The sequence below is a fragment of the Nilaparvata lugens genome, chromosome 13 (assembly GCF_014356525.2).
Source record: "Nilaparvata lugens isolate BPH chromosome 13, ASM1435652v1, whole genome shotgun sequence".
NCBI classification, from domain to species: Eukaryota; Metazoa; Arthropoda; class Insecta; order Hemiptera; family Delphacidae; genus Nilaparvata; species Nilaparvata lugens.
In genome coordinates, this window is record NC_052516.1 from 22,891,290 (window position 1) to 22,911,192 (window position 19,903).

At 35.0% G+C, this 19,903-nt stretch overlaps 2 protein-coding genes across 2 annotated transcripts in view; both read left to right on the top strand.

The window, feature by feature from the left end:
• The first annotated feature begins 157 nt into the window (after positions 1-157).
• Positions 158-11,684, top strand: LOC111046858 (TM2 domain-containing protein almondex). The gene is made up of 6 exons (XM_039440105.1): positions 158-429; positions 2,446-2,537; positions 3,413-3,571; positions 6,551-6,672; positions 8,148-8,291; positions 10,887-11,684. The coding sequence occupies exons 1-6, from the start codon at positions 345-347 to the stop codon at positions 11,020-11,022; spliced, it is 738 nt and encodes a 245-aa protein (XP_039296039.1). The 5' UTR covers positions 158-344; the 3' UTR covers positions 11,023-11,684.
• Positions 11,685-12,781: 1,097 nt separating this feature from the next.
• The window catches only part of LOC111046853 (integrator complex subunit 4), a 46,011-nt gene continuing 38,889 nt past the window's right edge, over positions 12,782-19,903 (top strand). Inside the window, exons 1-5 of the mRNA XM_039440103.1 lie at positions 12,782-13,002; positions 14,041-14,199; positions 16,171-16,299; positions 17,392-17,544; positions 19,508-19,675. Of these exons, the coding sequence (XP_039296037.1) occupies positions 12,949-13,002; positions 14,041-14,199; positions 16,171-16,299; positions 17,392-17,544; positions 19,508-19,675 (663 nt within the window). The 5' untranslated portion in view covers positions 12,782-12,948. The remainder of the gene's footprint in view (positions 13,003-14,040; positions 14,200-16,170; positions 16,300-17,391; positions 17,545-19,507; positions 19,676-19,903) is intronic.

Genomic DNA, 19,903 nt, shown 5'->3' on the forward strand with positions numbered 1-19,903 from the left:
TTCTTTTTTTACTGTGACTGCATTTAAATTATGAAGAATACGATGATGAGTTGAAAAATGATCTATTCTTCATTTATCAATAAAATTAAGCTCATTTGTCAATTACTTTTGAAGGCAGAAAAATTGAGCACAAAGAAGTGGCGCATTCTAGCGGGAACAATTGAAAATTAAGTCGTGGTTGAATTGAAACTTAAATATTTTGAGGTTAGAACTGATAAAGTAAATATTGATATTGTAATTATTTTTATTGATTTACTAGATAATAAATTTATACTGCTCATTTTCAATAATAATAATACTATTCACCAACAACCTAAGACGTATCGTCCAATAATGAAAATGAAATGACTAGTCAAACGTTTTTGAGGTCTGCATTGCTGTTTGTTCTTTTATTTATGCAACTTAACAACGTCCAACTATCCCAAAATAGTAAGTACCTTTTTTAAGTGATTATTTCTTTACAAAAGATTTCTATCTATAATTCTAAAATAAAAATTGGCCTAAGCATTTGAGAAACGTATCCTATATAACCGATCGGCTATACACCCTAATATAACCTAGTTAGATTTAGTATTTTACGTTCATAATGTGGTCACAAAAACCACAAGGACACGTCTAAAGATAGAAAAGAGAAATAAAGCTAAAAATTTAGACAATAAATAAAAAATATGAACTCACCAGTGTGTTGTCCAACATAAAGAACTCACTGATGGAATACAATGGGTTCTCCACCAACAATTTCCTCAGTGCGCCCTGAAATCGCCTGGTCGACAGGTCTCTTGCTGCTGGCAGCTTTTTGAAAAGTCTTGTAGATAGGTGGGCAAGGCCAGTTCGTGTCCTGCTCAGCCTCTGATAAGGTGCATCCAATCGATGGCTCCTTCTTGTATTGTATGCATGAAAATTCTGCCTGGTGGCAAGCTCATCTATATTCGCATGTGTCCTGCAAAGAGCATAAAAATATAGAGAGCAATTTGATACTTTGAGTATCCTCTCTCTAAGCCCCTCTCTCTAGCCCCACAGATGAACCGCAAGGCTCTCTTCTGCATGCGCAGTACGCGTCCAGCATCCGTAGCTCCATCTCAGAGAACCAGACTAAACAATATGATGCTCTGAAAGAAAGGAAATTAGCATGCCTTTAGGTGAAGGCATGGGAACACTACCTCTCAACCCTGTCAATAGGAAAACTACCCTGCTCAGCCTACAGTGAACAGTCTCTATATGACCACTCAACAACATCTTCTTGTCTAAGATCAAGTCTAGCATCTTCACCTTAGCAGGCTCGTACTCCTCTCCATTTCTACGGCTGATCACAATTGTTTGTGTTTTCTATTCATTCAAATTTTTTTCAAAATTCAAATTATTTATCTGCATATTCATTCGTTTACAATATTATTTACAACATGTAGAGAATTCCTTACAACATGTCACAATTCTACATATATTCAGTTATATAAATCACAAATCTATAAAATACATAATAAGACACTAGAGAAGTTTTGTAACTATTATAAGGCTACGAGTTTTTGATTTGAATCCAATCAAGCCTTGTGTCTAGATAGGTTGTAGTTGGATCCGAGGGAGGAAAGCTTTTTATTGAGGAGAAAGAGGTCTGAAGAGAACCAGTCTGTTTCAAACACCCTGGTCTCAATCATAGCTGTCCTCAGCTCCTCAGTAGGTCCCCATTGCAGCCCATATCGTGTCGTCCGCAAAGCAGACAGTGTTATCGGATGGGCACGTTAGATTGTCGGTCCCGGCTGAAGTATGACAGTCGTAAGGCTCATTGACGGCTTAAATTATATATTCAGGTGAGGTGGGACCTTCCCGCAAGGGACTTCCCACCAACAAAAGCCATACGAATTTCATTAACCTTCCGGCAGTCGCGCTGTTGTAAAAACTACAACAGTGTCAGTTTTTTTACTGCACAAAACTATTGAATGGGGTGATGTCAGTGAATGAGTCACCTATGCATTCCAAAACTTTTCCCCAATCACTCCACTGAGTTGCAGTATCAACCGAGCAATGGTTCAGTCTTTAGGTGCCATTTAGTCGCACTGTGCATAAGATAGGGAAAGACTGTCTACGGGGACTGTAAACGAACCAATAACACAGGACTGATGGCTTTGCTTGATGTACCTTATTGGGCTATGGAATGTTAATCATCCAAATGTTCATAGGCGTAAAATAATCCAAGAAGATGGAAAAGGTAATTATACAATAAATTAATATGTTTTGACAGTAAACAGAGTACATAACACTTGGAAAATTGGATGTTGTACAAAATACAAAACACGACTGCTCGTGTGATTGAGTAGGGCGCGACTACCGGAAGGTTAAAAGAAACAGACAGTCGTTCTGCCATACACTCATCCAATGTAATTCACTGAAATCAGAAAAAGCAGATGGCCTTCTCTATAAAACTATAACTTTGCACATTGTAATTTTCAGGTGATGAACACGATGACACTGCATTGAATAAACAGAAAAATGGAAACATTGCAGCAGATTTCAACTATGTTACTCAGAAAAAAGATAAAAATGTAAGTACAATCATAATGTGGAATCAAATGGAGTCATTCAAATGTTGCCAGTAATGCCACTTTTTAAGTGGAGTAGGATACTATATGTGTGAAGTGCAGAGAATAATATAAGCTACTTTTATCTCAATATAACATCCCATAGAGGCCATAACAACCAATAACTTGGTTGAATTTTATTCATGTTTTCATCAGAATTTCCATCTTTGTACATTTGAGCGAACTTGTATCACCGAAATTGTAAATATTAATAGTTGAATTGGTTTTTTATTGATTATTTATTAATATTAATACTAGTAGTTCTATGAACTCGCGCAGTTATAAAGCACAGCCTCCTCTAATACTGTCAATCAGAGTAAATTATGTCCTGTCCTGTCGTGTCGGCGAGATATTGGTGTCTAAACAAATAATGGCTTTTTGGGTTGTTGTACCGACAATGCTAATAATTTGTTGCAAACAACTATGCTACTATCATTAAAAGCTTACCGAGTTGAAAGCAGAGGAAAGTCGGGAGAAAATACTATGCTATGTCGAGTTATCAGTTGCATGCCTCATTGAATGCAATGAATAGTCCACTCGACAGCTGATTTATGATCAATAATTATATAGTCTGATTTCTACGGTAATATTAGACTCTTTCTCCTCTTATATTATCCTTAAACTACAAAATTTCAAAAAAACTTATATATACGTCGACGCGAAATTCAAAAAGGAACATACCTGTCAAATTTCATGAAATTTCTATTGCTGCGTTTCACCGTAAATGCGGAACATATAAACATTTAAACATAAAGATAAATGCAAAACCGTCGACTTGAATCTTATACATCACTTGGCTCGGTCAATTATCTAATATACATCAATTAATTATTTTCCAGTACTCCGTGGTTCTAAATCGTCTACAATTAGAAGAACAATGTCCATCAGCGGTGCAATGCAACAAATTGGGATTTCCCTGCATTTCATGCACATACAATACATCTTGCGTCTATGGAGAGAAAATGAAAACCACCTGTAAAGCTGAGGTCGATTGTATTGTGAGTATAAATCCGTTCAATACATTGTATTGAAGTTCGATACTTTTAGTATTGCCCTTGATAAAAGTAAATAATAATCCATAACCAATATACATCTTATTATATATATATATCTTATTTTTTATGCTTCCCACACACCAGTGACAATGAAAGTGACCGGCACCGGTGAAAATAATATTTCTATGAGTTCTTATTGGACTGTTCCATTTCTATGAGTTCTTATTGGACTGTTCCCACTCAGTACGACCGAAGGAGTATGTATAGTCCCATTAGAACCTATGGGAATAATATTCTCACTGTACCGGTCACTTTTATTGTCACTGGTGTGTGGCAATCCAGCTTGAAGAGTCATTAAACAAAATGCAACGTTCCTGAGTTCTTATACAAATAATTGGAGATTTATCAAGTTGTATGGGTTAAAGAAATGATACGGGGCTGAATACAATGGATGGACAGGTAGAAGTTCTAGAGACCCTTCAGTGGTCACTTATTGTTATCGAATTTCGACATTTTCGTAGTCTATTGTTAAGGTTTCCACTCCGAGCAATATATTGGTGGACCAGTGTGGTTACTTGAAGGCACTTTCGGCTGTAAACCAGTGGTAGCATACAGTTATTGGATAAACACACACATTACTATCGATGACAAGTACAAATTTAGTCAAACGTACGTGGTGTGTGAAGCCCACATCGATTTTTGGACGTACATTTGTTAGCCGTCCTTATAAATTCTACGAGATTGAATGGGACTTGACAAACACATGATACACATCATATGTTTGCCAAGTTGTGTTCAATCTAATAGAATTTGAATGGACGCCAAAAAATCGTACGTTCAATAAGTATCTAATTGTATGTAACTCAAGTTAGTCTGTACAGCTTGTGAGCAAGTTGAGTTTCATCAAATGAACCATTGGGAATAATACAATAATTACAAGTACTTGATCACTGATTTACATTCAATAGTTGCATAAAATACAAGTAACAGATGTAAGGTGCAAAGTAATAAATAAGTTGGTGCTATCAGCTAGAATTGTCTTCAAGGAAGCACACGGGGCCACTAATGAGAGTAATGAAGCGGAATCAGAGGACAATAAAGTATGCTAGTCGAGAGTTGGAGGATGCACCTTTTTGGAACAATAGCTCAGTGCACAGGTAGCGCGGCCTCGTCTTCTTTCTTTTACCCAGTTGTATTATTATAAACGTCTTATTAGATTGATGCTCGTTGCAGCACACAAACCCTTGTTTTTCATTAACGCCTGTAAGATTACTAGAGTGGAGAAAATATATTTTATCACATGTATAACATTGCTATAACACAATTACATTACATTTTGTTTCTTGTGACGTTCGTTTTTTAATGTTTCAAATTATTATTCAATTAACCTTCTAACATCCAGAAATATTTCTTACTGTTGAAATTTTGGATCAATTATTCTAAGAGTCTGTTTAATAGTTCAAGTTGTTTCAGGAATTTTCCTATCTATACACACTAAGTTACATCCCAAATTTAATTGGTTTTATTTGACTTGCAGGGCGAGAAAGAGTTTGAGAAAGAACTGATTTGCCGATATTGTTACCAAACTGAGCCCTGGGAGCATGACTGTATTTTGAAGGCCGACTGCGACTCTGTCAGATCTCCGAAGGAGTATGTATAGTCCCATTAGAACCTATGGGAATAATATTCTCACTGTACCGGTCACTTTTATTGTCCCATTAGAACCTATGGAATAATATTCTCACTGTACCGGTCACTTTTATTGTCACTGGTGTGTGGCAATCCAGCTTGAAGAGTCATTAAACAAAATGCAACGTTCCTGAGTTCTTATACAAACAATTGGAGATTTATCAAGTTGTATGGGTTAAAGAAATGATACGGGGCTGAATACAATGGATGGACAGGTAGAAGTTCTAGAGACCATTCAGTGGTCACCTATTGTTATCGAATTTCGACATTTCCGTAGTCTATTGTTAAGGTTTCCACTCCGAGCAATATATTGGTGGACCAGTGTGGTTACTTGAAGGCACTTTCGGCTGTAAACCATTGGTAGCATACAGTTATTGGATAAACACACACATTACTATCGATGACAAGTACAAATTTAGTCAAACGTACGTGGTGTGTGAAGCCCACATCGATTTTTGGACGTACATTTGTTAGCCGTCCTTATAAATTCTACGAGATTGAATGGGACTTGACAAACACATGATACACATCATATGTTTGCCAAGTTGTGTTCAATCTAATAGAATTTGAATGGACGCCAAAAAATCGTACGTTCAATAAGTATCTAATTGTATGTAACTCAAGTTAGTCTGTACAGCTTGTGAGCAAGTTGAGTTTCATCAAATGAACCATTGGGAATAATACAATAATTACAAGTACTTGATCACTGATTTACATTCAATAGTTGCATAAAATACAAGTAACAGATGTAAGGTGCAAAGTAATAAATAAGTTGGTGCTATCAGCTAGAATTGTCTTCAAGGAAGCACACGGGGCCACTAATGAGAGTAATGAAGCGGAATCAGAGGACAATAAAGTATGCTAGTCGAGAGTTGGAGGATGCACCTTTTTGGAACAATAGCTCAGTGCACAGGTAGCGCGGCCTCGTCTTCTTTCTTTTACCCAGTTGTATTATTATAAACGTCTTATTAGATTGATGCTCGTTGCAGCACACAAACCCTTGTTTTTCATTAACGCCTGTAAGATTACTAGAGTGGAGAAAATATATTTTATCACATGTATAACATTGCTATAACACAATTACATTACATTTTGTTTCTTGTGACGTTCGTTTTTTAATGTTTCAAATTATTATTCAATTAACCTTCTAACATCCAGAAATATTTCTTACTGTTGAAATTTTGGATCAATTATTCTAAGAGTCTGTTTAATAGTTCAAGTTGTTTCAGGAATTTTCCTATCTATACACACTAAGTTACATCCCAAATTTAATTGGTTTTATTTGACTTGCAGGGCGAGAAAGAGTTTGAGAAAGAACTGATTTGCCGATATTGTTACCAAACTGAGCCCTGGGAGCATGACTGTATTTTGAAGGCCGACTGCGACTCTGTCAGATCTCCAAAACATTATTATAGGTCGGTCATTTTGAATAATCTACTATTCAAGCCATCATGCATTTTAATCTATATGTTTGAAGTCTTATTCGCAATCTTATTGGAATTAATTGATTATTCAATAGTCTGAATAATAATAATAATATAATAATAATAATAATATGAATAGATTATTCATAATCTTAATAAGATTTAGAAATAAATCTTATTTAATATTATCTAACTTTGCATTATATTCTCTTTGACTGTAGTACACTGAATAGACACCGCTTGCCTTCACACCTTCATATTTATTTATTCATACATTGATACATAGGTTATAATATCATTCTCAACTATGAATGATTGGGAGAGGAACAACAGGCTTAAAGCCCAAAACTGTTCCTTTCCCAAATTTAGATAGAAATTGTCCAAAATAGGTTATGTTTACACTTCACGATTTTTGTCCAATTTTGAGTCAAAAATATTTATAATCTAGGAATTTAGAATTTAGGAAAGTTGAAAACCAAATTAAATAAGGATACTTCAGTAATATAATAATAATATCGAGTGACCTGGCTGGCTCAGGTCTGGTGTCAGAGTTTTCAGGTCGCAACTGATCAATTTCAGGGCCTCTGACATGACCTAACGACTGCTTTTTAGGCAGCCGGGACCGACGGCTTAACGTGTCCATCCTAAACACGGGAGTGGCCCGAGATAAATATCTTGCCCGGGCCGGGATTTGAACCCGGGCCTCTGAATCATGAAGCCAGCATCTGATCCACTCGACTACGGCCACTCCTTCAGTATTAACTGTATTAACTTCAGTAAATCATCACTAATAACTAAAAAATACTGTATTAATAATTGAAAATTTTAAAACGTGAAAAGGAACTTAAACTTACTCCTAAAACAAACGCTGTCTATAAGCTGAAGCTTATACAGCCTATTATATCTTATCTATACAGCGAGCCGCTTGTCATGCGACTTGGCAAGAGTGTGGCACTGGCATTAACTGTTCAACATAAATGCCCATAATATACTGCATTGCTATAGACTGAAAGGAAGTGAATTTTGCAGTATGAACAAACTAGGTGATAATTTTTTTGTGTAGTTGAGAAGTTGATATTGTGGTAATTATTCATATTGAATGAAAAAGTCTAAGAAATTGTCATAAACCACATATTTATTGATACTTAGAAAGACCGGTTTCGGTTCTTAGAAAGACCGGTCTTTCTAAGTATCAAGAAATATGTGGTTTTTGACAATTTCTTAGTCTTTTTCATTCAATATGAATAATTACCACAATATCAACTTCTCAACTAAGACCAGTTTCGGTTCTTAGAAAGACCGGTCTTTCTAAGTATCAAGAAATATGTGGTTTTTGACAATTTCTTAGTCTTTTTCATTCAATGGGTGATAATTTTTACAATCCATTGACAGGAGCCCATCTACTGCACTTTCTCCTTCTTTTTCCCAATTGCTTAGTATTCAAAAGTACTTGTTGCATTTTTTAGAACGAACTGCACAGTAAGAAGTGACATGCTGTGTTTGGGACGCCGCACTTTCCTGAAGCGACTGCCCTGTAACTGGACTGGAGGCCATCGATGGAGTACGGCGCTCATTCTCAGTGTCACCCTCGGAGGATTTGGAGCTGACAGGTAACTGTAGAGAGTTATTTGCAAGTCGAAACTAATTATTATTATTATTATTAGCGTATGGCAAACACATATACACACACTTCACAAAAATATTCAGGTCTTTGACCTTTGTCAGCTTGATAAAAATCGAATTATAGGCCCTAGTTTCCTTGTGTAGCTCTGCTAAGAGCTGTTTCTAAAACTCATTTCGCTCGAAACTAATTGTTGTGTTTTATATAAAGGAGTATTGAAAAAAGGTACTGTAAAGTTATTTCTCTATAATTCAACAATTCAAGTAGCCTTTTTCAATACTCTATATACTCTATTAGAAACTATAGTAAGATTCACGTGATAAAGTCAGTAGAACTTAGAAGACCACAGGGTTGCCGATTCTTTGTTACCACCGCCTTCTATAGTACATGGTTGTGCTTCAAGTTATTCCGGTTATCTGATCCAATATTAATTACTGAGATTGCACAAACATGTGTTAAAATTCAATCACAATTAAATGCCATGAGAACCAACCAGAGAAGACTTTTTCGGAAAAACGCTTCTCTGATTGGCTCTCATGGTATTTTATCACGATTAAAATTTAACAGGCTTTTTTGTAACCGGAACTGATACTTGTTAACAATAATCAACTCTAAATTCTCAAATATATTTTATTGGTCAATAAAATATATTTTTGATTATTTTTTTGAATTTTTCATGGAAAATACAGTATAGTCAATAATAGTTATTTGTGCAACTAGTGCGCAAAGTGACAGTTTGCTGCACCGAAAGAAACATTTACGCCCGAGCCGTAGGTGAGGGCGGAATGGTTTCTTGAGTGCAGCAGAGGAACTTTGCGCACGTATTTCACATTAAATTTTTCCTACAGTTACCATTGAATGTAAAAAATAGGTAATTGAAGGTAAAAATGTCTCATAATTCATCAAATTTTTTTGAGCGTTATATTGTGGCACTTGAATTGCTTATTATGAAGTATTGCAATCATTACACACATAAATGTTCAGAAGTTAATAGAAATGACAATAGACGTGATATTTCAGAGTTATCCAGGAGTCAATTATTTTTATCCCATCTACAAAAAATCATAAATTAGTACTACTGTATAATGAAGGTTATAATAACAAAATAATATGATTGATGTTGAAAAATAATTCCTTTCTACATAGGTATGAAATGATATAGTTTTACTCATTTCGCTTTAGATCTAGTATTTACAGGGTTTTCTAACTTAGCTTTTTCGGAGAGTAAAAGTGGAATTCGAATCGTTCGTTCCATCTTTCCAACTACCTATCTAAAAACAATTTCCAGAAATTATTCTAGATTTACGGTCTTAAATTACGAAAAAATGCTCAAAGTAGCCTAAAAAATATTAATAAAAATAACATGGACACCAGAGAATTTTGATTGTAGTTTTTTTTTATTCACATGGATATCAATGAACGGTAATTATTTAACCTTAAAATTCAAATATCATAATGTGTATTTGCTAGAGTACATTTCTCATTGTTTGCAGTTGCAATAATAATTATCAATAGAAAAGAAACATTATTTATTATTAAATGATGAGAAGTAATTATTAAATTATGATTTACATTATTCTTATTTTGGATTTCTAGAATGAGATTTTATCATAAATGTAGCCATTGAAATGATTCTCATCCAAACACAGTCATTCTAACCAGCTTAATTTTGGCTTTCGTGTACCCTTCATCCATATAACCCACTAACTATTTTGTGTTGCCATGTTGCAAATCTGGAGTACGCAAAGTAATACTTTGCGCACTAGAGCGGAAAAGTGATTCTTTGCGTTCTGTAATCAGTGCCGGAATGGCCACTTTTCAAGGTATCTGTAGGAAAAATATATTTTTGCATGATTTAATAATAAGTTTTAATAAGTAAGGCAGAATATTTTGGTAGTTCATTACGTGTTTTCATAGTCAACAAACGATTTGGTAACGGTGCGGAGGCAGAAAATGATATAGCTATAGTGTGGTCCACGTTATAATGGCAGTGAATAAAGATAAAAGAATAGCGATGCCGATTCTCTGCATTAACTAATTATATTTCTACACCGTCAAAAAAATAATTGTCATCGTTGTGGACCTAGAAAAGGATAGTACCACCGTCTTTGTCGAATGATAGACAAGGATAGCAAAACCAAAGTTGATCAAATACTGTCATTATAATGTGGACCTCTTTATATCTGTCTCATCTAATAATTTATGATAGACAAGGACAGCAACACCAATTCAAACAAGTGCTGAACACTACTATTAGATTTACTATATATATATATATATATATATATATATATATATATATATATATATATATATATATATTCATAAAGTCAGCACCTGATTAACAGTGCTTTGCTATCCTTGTCTGTAATCAGAGAAAGCAGATAGTTCTATACTTTTCTACCTTGTCACTGTTGCCAAATCGTTTTCCGACCATAATTCATGAGAAATAAATCAATTTATTCTATTAGTATGTTTATATAAATGAAATTCTTATGACATTGTTATTATTTGATAACTTTATTGTTTATTTATGTACCTTTTTGGCAAGAAAATTGATTTGATTTGTTGTGATATTTGATAGGTTCTACCTGGGCCACTGGCAGGAGGGAATAGGCAAACTGTTCAGCTTTGGAGGTCTTGGAGTTTGGACACTGATTGACGTTGTTCTCATTGCTATACATTACTTGGGGCCGGCTGATGGGTCTCTCTACGCTTAAAACACTTATTTCCAACTCAATAATGTCCAAAACTTTATTATTTGACTTGAAAGTCTTGTAGTAAAATATCTCCTACTTCAATCATAGTTATTTCTATGAAGTATAGCTTGTTCAGTCACGAGGAAAAGTTTGAAGAAGGTAGATAAAACTGTAGAAAATATATATAAGGTATCACGAGAAAAAGGTTTAAATTGAGAAAAAACACAATTTTATTCATGACGCAAAAATAAAACTGTGTTTTGTAATTATGGATAAATTTCACAATATCAATCTTGAAAAATTCGATAAATTTTACTAAAAGGCTTAAATTCAGCTACTTAATAGCAGCCGTACTTTTTCTCGTAACTGAACTACCTGTGGTAAGATAATATTTATAGATAGTTGCGTAAACTAATCTACATTTGAAAAGCCCCAATATTCTCTATCTTAAACTTGTTTTTGTACAATCGATTTTTACAATAATTATCCAATGTTTTCAGAAAATAACATTTGAATTTGAGAACAACATTTTGTGAATTCAATAACAACATTTTTATTGTGTTTTCTTCCAATATGATCTCTTGGATTTGTATAATTTTAATCATATCATGCTAATGTTTTCAATATACCTGTTAAATAGTTATAGCATCAATAAATTTTACTGTATTATATTGCAACTTCTATATTATTTTGATATTTAATCCTTCCTAATGTGTTCCTTTATTTTTAAGTTAGATGAAAATAAATTATTGTAATACAACTTATGACATTGTAGAAATTTATGGTTGAAATACAGCCACAAAGTAAACACATTGACTAAATCCAAAGACAAGTGAAAAATCTGGTGTTGCGCACTCACAAAACTTTCCTTGCTGTTATGAAAATTGATCACCTGACGCTAGTGTTCCCGCGCATCTCAAGTCTACTATTAAAAGATTTGAGCCAGCTGGTGACAGGGCAATTACGCTGGAGACACACGAGGTCTGCTATCTCTTCATAGTGAATGATTTAATAGAATCAACAGTTGACAACAGTTTGCAATTGGATAATCACATTTTCTCGAATTTCGAGCTCATTTCTAATTTTAGATGAAAATGTCACTGAACATTAATTGTAGTGATTGTCATGCTCAATCTTTTTCAATTTTTTTTTGTTTAAATTGTATCTGAAGCCTGATAATTGAGAATCTAAAATCAAACTTTGCATAGATGGGGCTCCGCCCCCTGAAATGTTTACAGATATGGGACTTGTGGCAGTTGATAGAGCTTATCGATGACTATTTCAGGTATAACTTTAATCAAAATCGTTGGAGCCGTTTTCGAGAAAATCGCAAAAAACCCTGTTTTTGACAGCATTTAGGCCGCCATCTTGAATCGCATTTGATCGAAATTGTTCGTGTCAGATCCTTATATTGTAAGGACCTTACGTTCCAAATTTCAAGTCATTCCGTTAATTGGGAGATGAGATATCGTGTACACAGACGCACATACACACACACACACACATACAGACCAATACCCAAAAACCACTTTTTTGGACTCAGGGGACCTTGAGACGTATAGAAATTTGGAAATTGGGGTACCTCAATTTTTTTCGGAAACCAATACTTTCCTTACCTATAATGGTAATAGGGCAAGGAAAGTAAAAATAATTGTGCAAGTCCCTCATTTGTCCCATTCTGTAGCTGACCTCATGTATCAACAGCCCAGTTTGTCGTTTGAGTGAAATAGGAATCGACCCAGTTTGTCGTCGACCACTTTGACGGCATCCCAAAGCCGATGATGCGGTGCGTTTTTTGAAATTTAGGTTATGTCTTGTTGATGACATGATGTGTTGTGATACCTAATTGATAATTTCAATTAAGTAAGATTCTAATAACAATCAAATAAATTATACTAATATGCCTGTGATTTTTTTTTGATTTTGGCTAAAAACAATATTTCAACTATGGCTGCCGTATTGAAAAAACGAGCGTTGGCAGAATATAGCCAAACTGTACAGGTTAGTTTACTATTTGTTTTCACTTTTATATTCCCTTTTAAGAGCTTATAATATTTTCAAATTATGGAAATAGTAGCCATAAATTATATTTTCTGAAATTTATAGATGACGGTTTTTTGATCCAAAAATAGTGTGTTTTAATCAAACATATAATTGGGCCCATCATACGGATCATACCCAATGCCAAGTCCCTACGTTAGCCCTGTTGCTAGCCCAGCCTGGTAAGCTTGGCCGCGTACGTCTTGCCATCCACACTGCTATGTGACCAGTGCCCAATCAAGGCTAGCGTTGGCAAGCGCTAGCTACACGGAGCGCCGCATTCAAAATGGCAAAAATTTTTCGGAAACCACCTAAAACTGTAAGTCTATAGAGCTAATGTGGGCACCACCATCAACGAAATAAATTAAAATAGAGTTGGAGGTTGAAAGTATTAACTGAACACTAAAAAAAAACTATAAAAAAATAATGCAGTAAAAATTAGGCCTATAGCAACTTAATTAATAATAATAATAATAATAATAATAATGGTTTTTGTTCATAGCACAGACATGCCACAGCCATGCAATTACACAGAAAAAACAGCAGAGCAGCTGACAAAACAGGAAACAACACGCAATGGTTGACAAGTGTCTGGATGGATGTTTTGCCAGTGCTGACCTTCGTTGGCCATCGCTCCGACTTTTGTCGAGCAAAGGCCAGCGCTGGCAAACCACCCATCTACACTCTGGCGCTGGTTGTCACTTGTTGTACGCATTGGGCCAAAGTGTGGATGTGGCATAAGCTATTGTTGTATAATATGCCGCATCTACATTTTGGCCCAATGAAGGCCAATGTCGACCAGCGCCAGTGTGTGGATGGGTGGTTTGCCAACGCAAGCCTTCACTGGTCTTCATTGCTCCAAGTTGGGTTCTTACCTTGCTGGTCCAGCTTACTGGGTCAACCTGTTGTCTATGCATTTATTTATTTACATTACAATATAGCTGTGTTTGGTTATATTTGACAGACATCTAGTAATGTTAAATTATTTATTTATTACAGGAGCAGCCACCGGCTAAACAAATAAAGAAACTTCGACTAGTAAAGAAAGCAGTGGTTGACAGTTCTGGTGGTGCTTACATAGGATTGCTTGACAAGTATAAGTCAAGCTATGACGTTCTACAACTTCTGCTGCGAGTATCTGACTCTCTTCCTCTTCAGGTACCTAAGAGTACAGTATATTTTCATCTATCTCTCTCGTTTTCTTCTCTGAATTTAGTTTTTAAAACAGAATTGAATTTAGGGTTGCGTGGCAAAGAGGACGTGGAGTCCTAACTCTGCCCTTAATAAAGGCAATTAATTGACTCAAGTATACTACCTTTTAAATTTTGTCGTTATTCTGTTGTATTGTAGAGTAAAGATAGCATAAAGAGAAATTTTCTTTGAAATGTAATTCTTTACAGTTAAATAGTTCAAATTCCGGTAAATAATGCTCGTCGTCATCATCATCATCATTAAGGAGAAAAAATAGTACATAGGTCGTTCATGTTCCAAATTTCTCTGTTAACTCAGGCCGATAGTCATAGTTGCTATTTTACTTTCCTTGCCCTATTACCATAGGTAAGGAAAGTATTGCTTTCCGAAAAAAATTAAGGTATCCCAATTTCTAAATTTCTATACGTTTTAAGGTCCCCTGAGTCCAAAAAAGTGGTTTTTGGGTATTGGTCTGTATATGTGTGTGTGTATGAGTGTATGTGCGTCTGTGTACACGATATCTCATCTCCCAATTAACGGAATGACTTGAAATTTGGAACTTGAGGTTCTTCCCCTATAAGGATCCGACATGAACAATTTCGAACAAATGCAATTCAAGATGGTGGCTAAAATAGCGAAAATGTTGTCAAAAACAGGGTTTTTCGCGATTTTCTCGAAAACGGCTCCAACGATTTTGATCAAATTTATACCTGAAATAGTCATTGATAAGCTCTATCAACTGACAGAAGTCTCATATCTGTAAAAATCTCCGGAGCTCCGCCCCGTCAATGCAAAGTGTGATCTTAGATTCCCAATTATCAGATACAATTTAAACAAAAAATTTCAAGTGGAAAGGATTGAGCATAAAAATCTCTACAATTGATGCTCAGTGACATTTTCACCTAAAATTGGAAATAAGCTCGAAATTGGAGAAAATGTGTTTATTCAATAATGCAAACGGTTGGCAACTGTTGATTCTATTAAATCATTCACTATGAAGAGATAGCAGACTTCGTGTGTCTCCAGCGTTATTATCCTGTCACCAGCTGGCAGATCTTTGAATAGTAGACTTGAGATGCGCGTGTACACTAGCGTCAGGTGATAAATTTTCATAACGGCAAGGAAAGTTGTGTGAGTGCGCCACACCAGATTTTTTTGTGAAGCTATGTGACGTTGGTAGACTTTCATACAGTGACGTTCTCACACTCTCACCCGGCCAAAACAGTAATAATAGACAGTAGTCGGCTCGAGTTGACAAAAAATCGGCTTGAAATTTGGAATACAAACGACCTATACCTATATCTTCTTAAGCTATTTTTTTAAATTTAATAAAATTATCAGAAAAAATATGTAACTTAGGGTGTGATCACATAAAATGCGTATACGTGCAAGTGCACTTCTGCGAGTGCACGCTTGGTTATGCATGACCAATCGCACAGATGAGAAAAGAACTATGGAAAGAGCTATAGGAACACTCACACTGGTTGCGTGCATTTGCTGATTGCGTTTGCGTTCAGTGTGAGCAGCTACATGCGAGTCACGACGTGTTTCAATGGCAATTTCCAGGTTTTGTGTTTTGGCTCATGCATGATCTGACGTGCACTTGCACATCCAAGCATTTAATGTGATCACACCTTCATGTACGTGTACTGTTCTCTTTATGTTGTAGAGTTATTTATAGTAGATCAATCATAACCATCCTTCAATCATCAATGCTGCTATATATGAAGTACTTATCCAGTACATACCTACTCTTTATGCTGAAGAGCTATTTATAATAGATCTATCATAACCCTCCTTCAATCATCGATGTTGTTATACAGGATATGTTCACGAAACACTAATCACAGTATCCTTTCCTTATGTGATACTAATGGTGTTTGTTGGAGAATCTATTAGGGACAGATCAAAGATTTATGTCGTTTGTTTAAATTTTAGGAAGACGACATTTCATTGGCTGTCAGACGTCTTTGCGATAACTTTCCAAAACAGAAGGAAGCAGCTGTCAGAGTTAAAATTCTGTCACTTCTTGGTGAAGTCGGTACAGAACCAGGGTCTGATGTAATGGTGGGTAGAACCAGAGGCAAATGATACAAGTTTCTTTACTCTATGGTAGAACTAAGTTTACAGTATTCATTAAATTATTAGTTCATAGACAATAGATAAAATCCAATTTTGTCAACTTGTTAGGCATAGCATTTATTACAAATGGCTCTCACTAAGCCCAGTAATTGAATTATGCTTGAAATATACAGGGTGTTTCTAAAATAGACTGACAAACTTCATGAGTGATCTCCAAATTAAAGAAAAAGAATAAGGTAAGCATGGATCCTAAAATTCATTGTTATCGAGATAATGATAGCGTCGCACAAACTTCATAAATTAGGATTCTAAGAAGACAGAACAGACAAAAAATAGCACATTCGAAAAAACTCTGCTTTGATTAATAAACTACCAAAATTGTGAAGTTTGAGTGCGTTCTAGAAAAAAAGTTATTGGACAATTTTTCTTCAGAATCAAATTATCTACAATTTATTTTATTGAAAATACCGTTAATTGGATTGGATTTTGTTTAATTGTACTTTTTTCATTTTTCAACTAAAGATTGTCGGTCTATTTCAGAAACACTGTGTAAATGATTATGTAATAATTATATTATAGAGAACAATCGGTGATTGAATTGAATTGATTTTATTGTTTCACAAAAAAAAAAAAACAGATTCATAAAACATCAGTAAATGTACTAATTTAAAGAAGATTATAACTATGTTTAAACTATTTCACAAAATAATTGAAACTGTACGACTGACATGGACCTGTGGGTCTGTTCGTGAGTAAGAGTTCAATTAGTTAATTTACACAGATAACTTATCTATGATACAGAGAAGTAAGATTACTATTATAGATAACTAACAATATTTAATAGTATTAAACAATACAAGATCAAAACTATTTAAATAAAAGATAAGAATACTTATTCAATTTTAATAATCAAGCTCAACTATCAACATTCGCACGGGAAGGGAAACACACACACACACACACACACACACGCACACACTCACACACAAATATGATTCAAAATCTCGTCTAAATTATTTATATTGCATCAAAAGAAAGTCTTTCATGATTCACCCATTCCAATATTTCTGTTTCTAGGCTATCATAGACGACATCCTAGGATTGCTGAAAGAAGAAACATCTCATAAAGTTATCGCTGAAGGACTAAATTCGATTTTCAAACTTGGAAAGCTTGTCCCCGATTCCATGGCTCCTGGAGTACATTCAAAGCTGATCACAGTTTCCAAAGAGGTATTTTATCATGAGTTTCCTATCAAATGATAATGTACCAATTACATTGTGATTGAATGTATGAATGATAATTGAATAAACATATTTATTTTGCCATAATAGGATGTGGTATGATGGAAGAATCTTTACCTACGAACCTGTAAAAATTGTTCTTGAAACTTCAACTCTGAATTACGACAGCAGATTGGTTTATATTATGTTTCATAGTACAAACGTTCTAAATATAGAAGTTTCACTTCAACAAATCACTACATAATAGAATAAAAGTCTTAGGTGGTCCGTCCACTGGAACTGATTTCGTCCGAACTAGCATCGGCCGAAAACTACCGAACTCGTCCGAATGATCCCCCAACAAAGAAAGGAATAGATGCTTGTCCATTGCAACAGGCTCGCTCATACGGCCGTGCACGGCCGTCTCCGGCCGATCAATTTTTCGATCCGTTTTTCCGGCTCGAACTAACTAATCGAGCTGACACAACAAAGTGTTCCCAACCTAAAATTGTTTCACAGTATTGTTTGCTTTTGTTTTTTTGAAGTTGTTCTGTTTCATAAAGTTGTAACTATGGACAATGAAAAGTTGATAAGTTTGGTTCAAGAGCTTGTTCCATTGTGGGATATGCGAGACAAAAGATATCATCGTCGTGATGTTCAAAGGAATCTGTGGACAAAGATTGCTGAACAAATAGAATCTTAAGATAAGATTATTGTAATGAACAAATAGTTTAGTGGATATTTGTTTATTCAGTTTTCAAAATCTCAATATAATCATTGTATATGAAAAATTTTGGTGGCCATGATAGTAGTTAATAATAATTGTTAATAATTCAATAATTGGCAACCAGCCTACTATTGAACTAGACTGACTGAGACGGTTCCAATGGACGACCATATTCGGCCGGCAGATTTGTCCGAACGGATCGGTTGAATACGGTTCCAGTGTACGGTTAACCCTTAGTAGGTACCCTTTTTTTAAATTCACTACTTAATATTGTAGAGAAGAGGTAGCATAATAAGATATCCCATGAAACATGGTGTTTATGTTGCAAATTTCACTGTCAACTTAAGCCGATGGTCCTAGTAGTTATTTTTCGTGAAGCTATGTGACGCCGATAGTCTCTAATACTGTGCCGCTCTCACACTCACACCCTAATAATCAACAGAAATCGTCTTCAGTTAGCAAAAAATCGGCTTGAAATGTTGGAACATGAACGACTGGGATATCTTCTTTTTATCTACGTATCTTCTTTCTATGAATGTGCAAGAGATTCTTGTTGTTTTTGAATCTAATAATCTGCAATAAATTACTAGTAGTTCTGTGAACAGTAGACCTCGCGCTCAGTAAGTTACATTGATTTGTTATGTATTCTCAAAAATTAATAAATAATTTATCAATTTAAAATGTCTAGAAAAAATCCTAAATAAATATAGAACTTTCTGTCTCATTATTTTCGTACCATGACGTGTCTTCCCGGAATGTGAGTGTGAGCGCTGTTATCAGGTCTGGCTGCAACTGTCTACAACGTTGATGGAAAGATACATTTTCAACATGTTCGATGTTTTTGAACGGGAAGTATTATAGTCAACTGTCTACTAACGTTGATGGAAAGATATATTTTCAAGATGTTCGATGTTTCTGAACGGGTAGTATTATAGTCCACTAAACAGCTGATTTATGATAAATAATTCTATAGTCTGATTTTTAATCTAATATTGGCGTATGAAGGAGGCTCTTTTCTTCTTTTATAATATCCTTGAAATGCAAAATTTCCAAAAACCTTGTATATACGTCGACGCGCAATTTAAAAAGGAACATATAAGTCAAATTTTATGAAAATCTATTACCGCGTTTCGCCGTAAATGCGCAACATATAAACATTAAGAGAAATGCTAAACAGTCGACTTAAATCTTAGACCTCACTTCGCTCGGTCAATTACTAATGAGTGTTTATTTGTGATATTGCAGTACCTGAAAGACACGAGTCATATGGTGAAGAGGAAATGTTTGAGTATTATTGGAGAGTTCCTTCCGAATAACGAGCGAGACCCGAATACGTCGGCTACGATGCGTTTTGTGAACGACTACACTAACAGTGAGGACCCCAGGGTTCGGGCCGACGCCATTCTCACATTGGTAAGTTGATTTTCATTCTCAATCCAATCAATCTAGGTCTCAATAATGAAAATAAATAGCTAGATAGTAAATAAATAGATAAATAGTACGACTGAGTCATTGTCAATATTGTAGAACCGTTCCATAATTGAATAAAAACACAAATCTGTTGTCAAATTCTACACTGTTTTATTTAGTACACGACCAAGGTTTCGTGACCACACCGGTCACATTTTCATGTTGACTGAA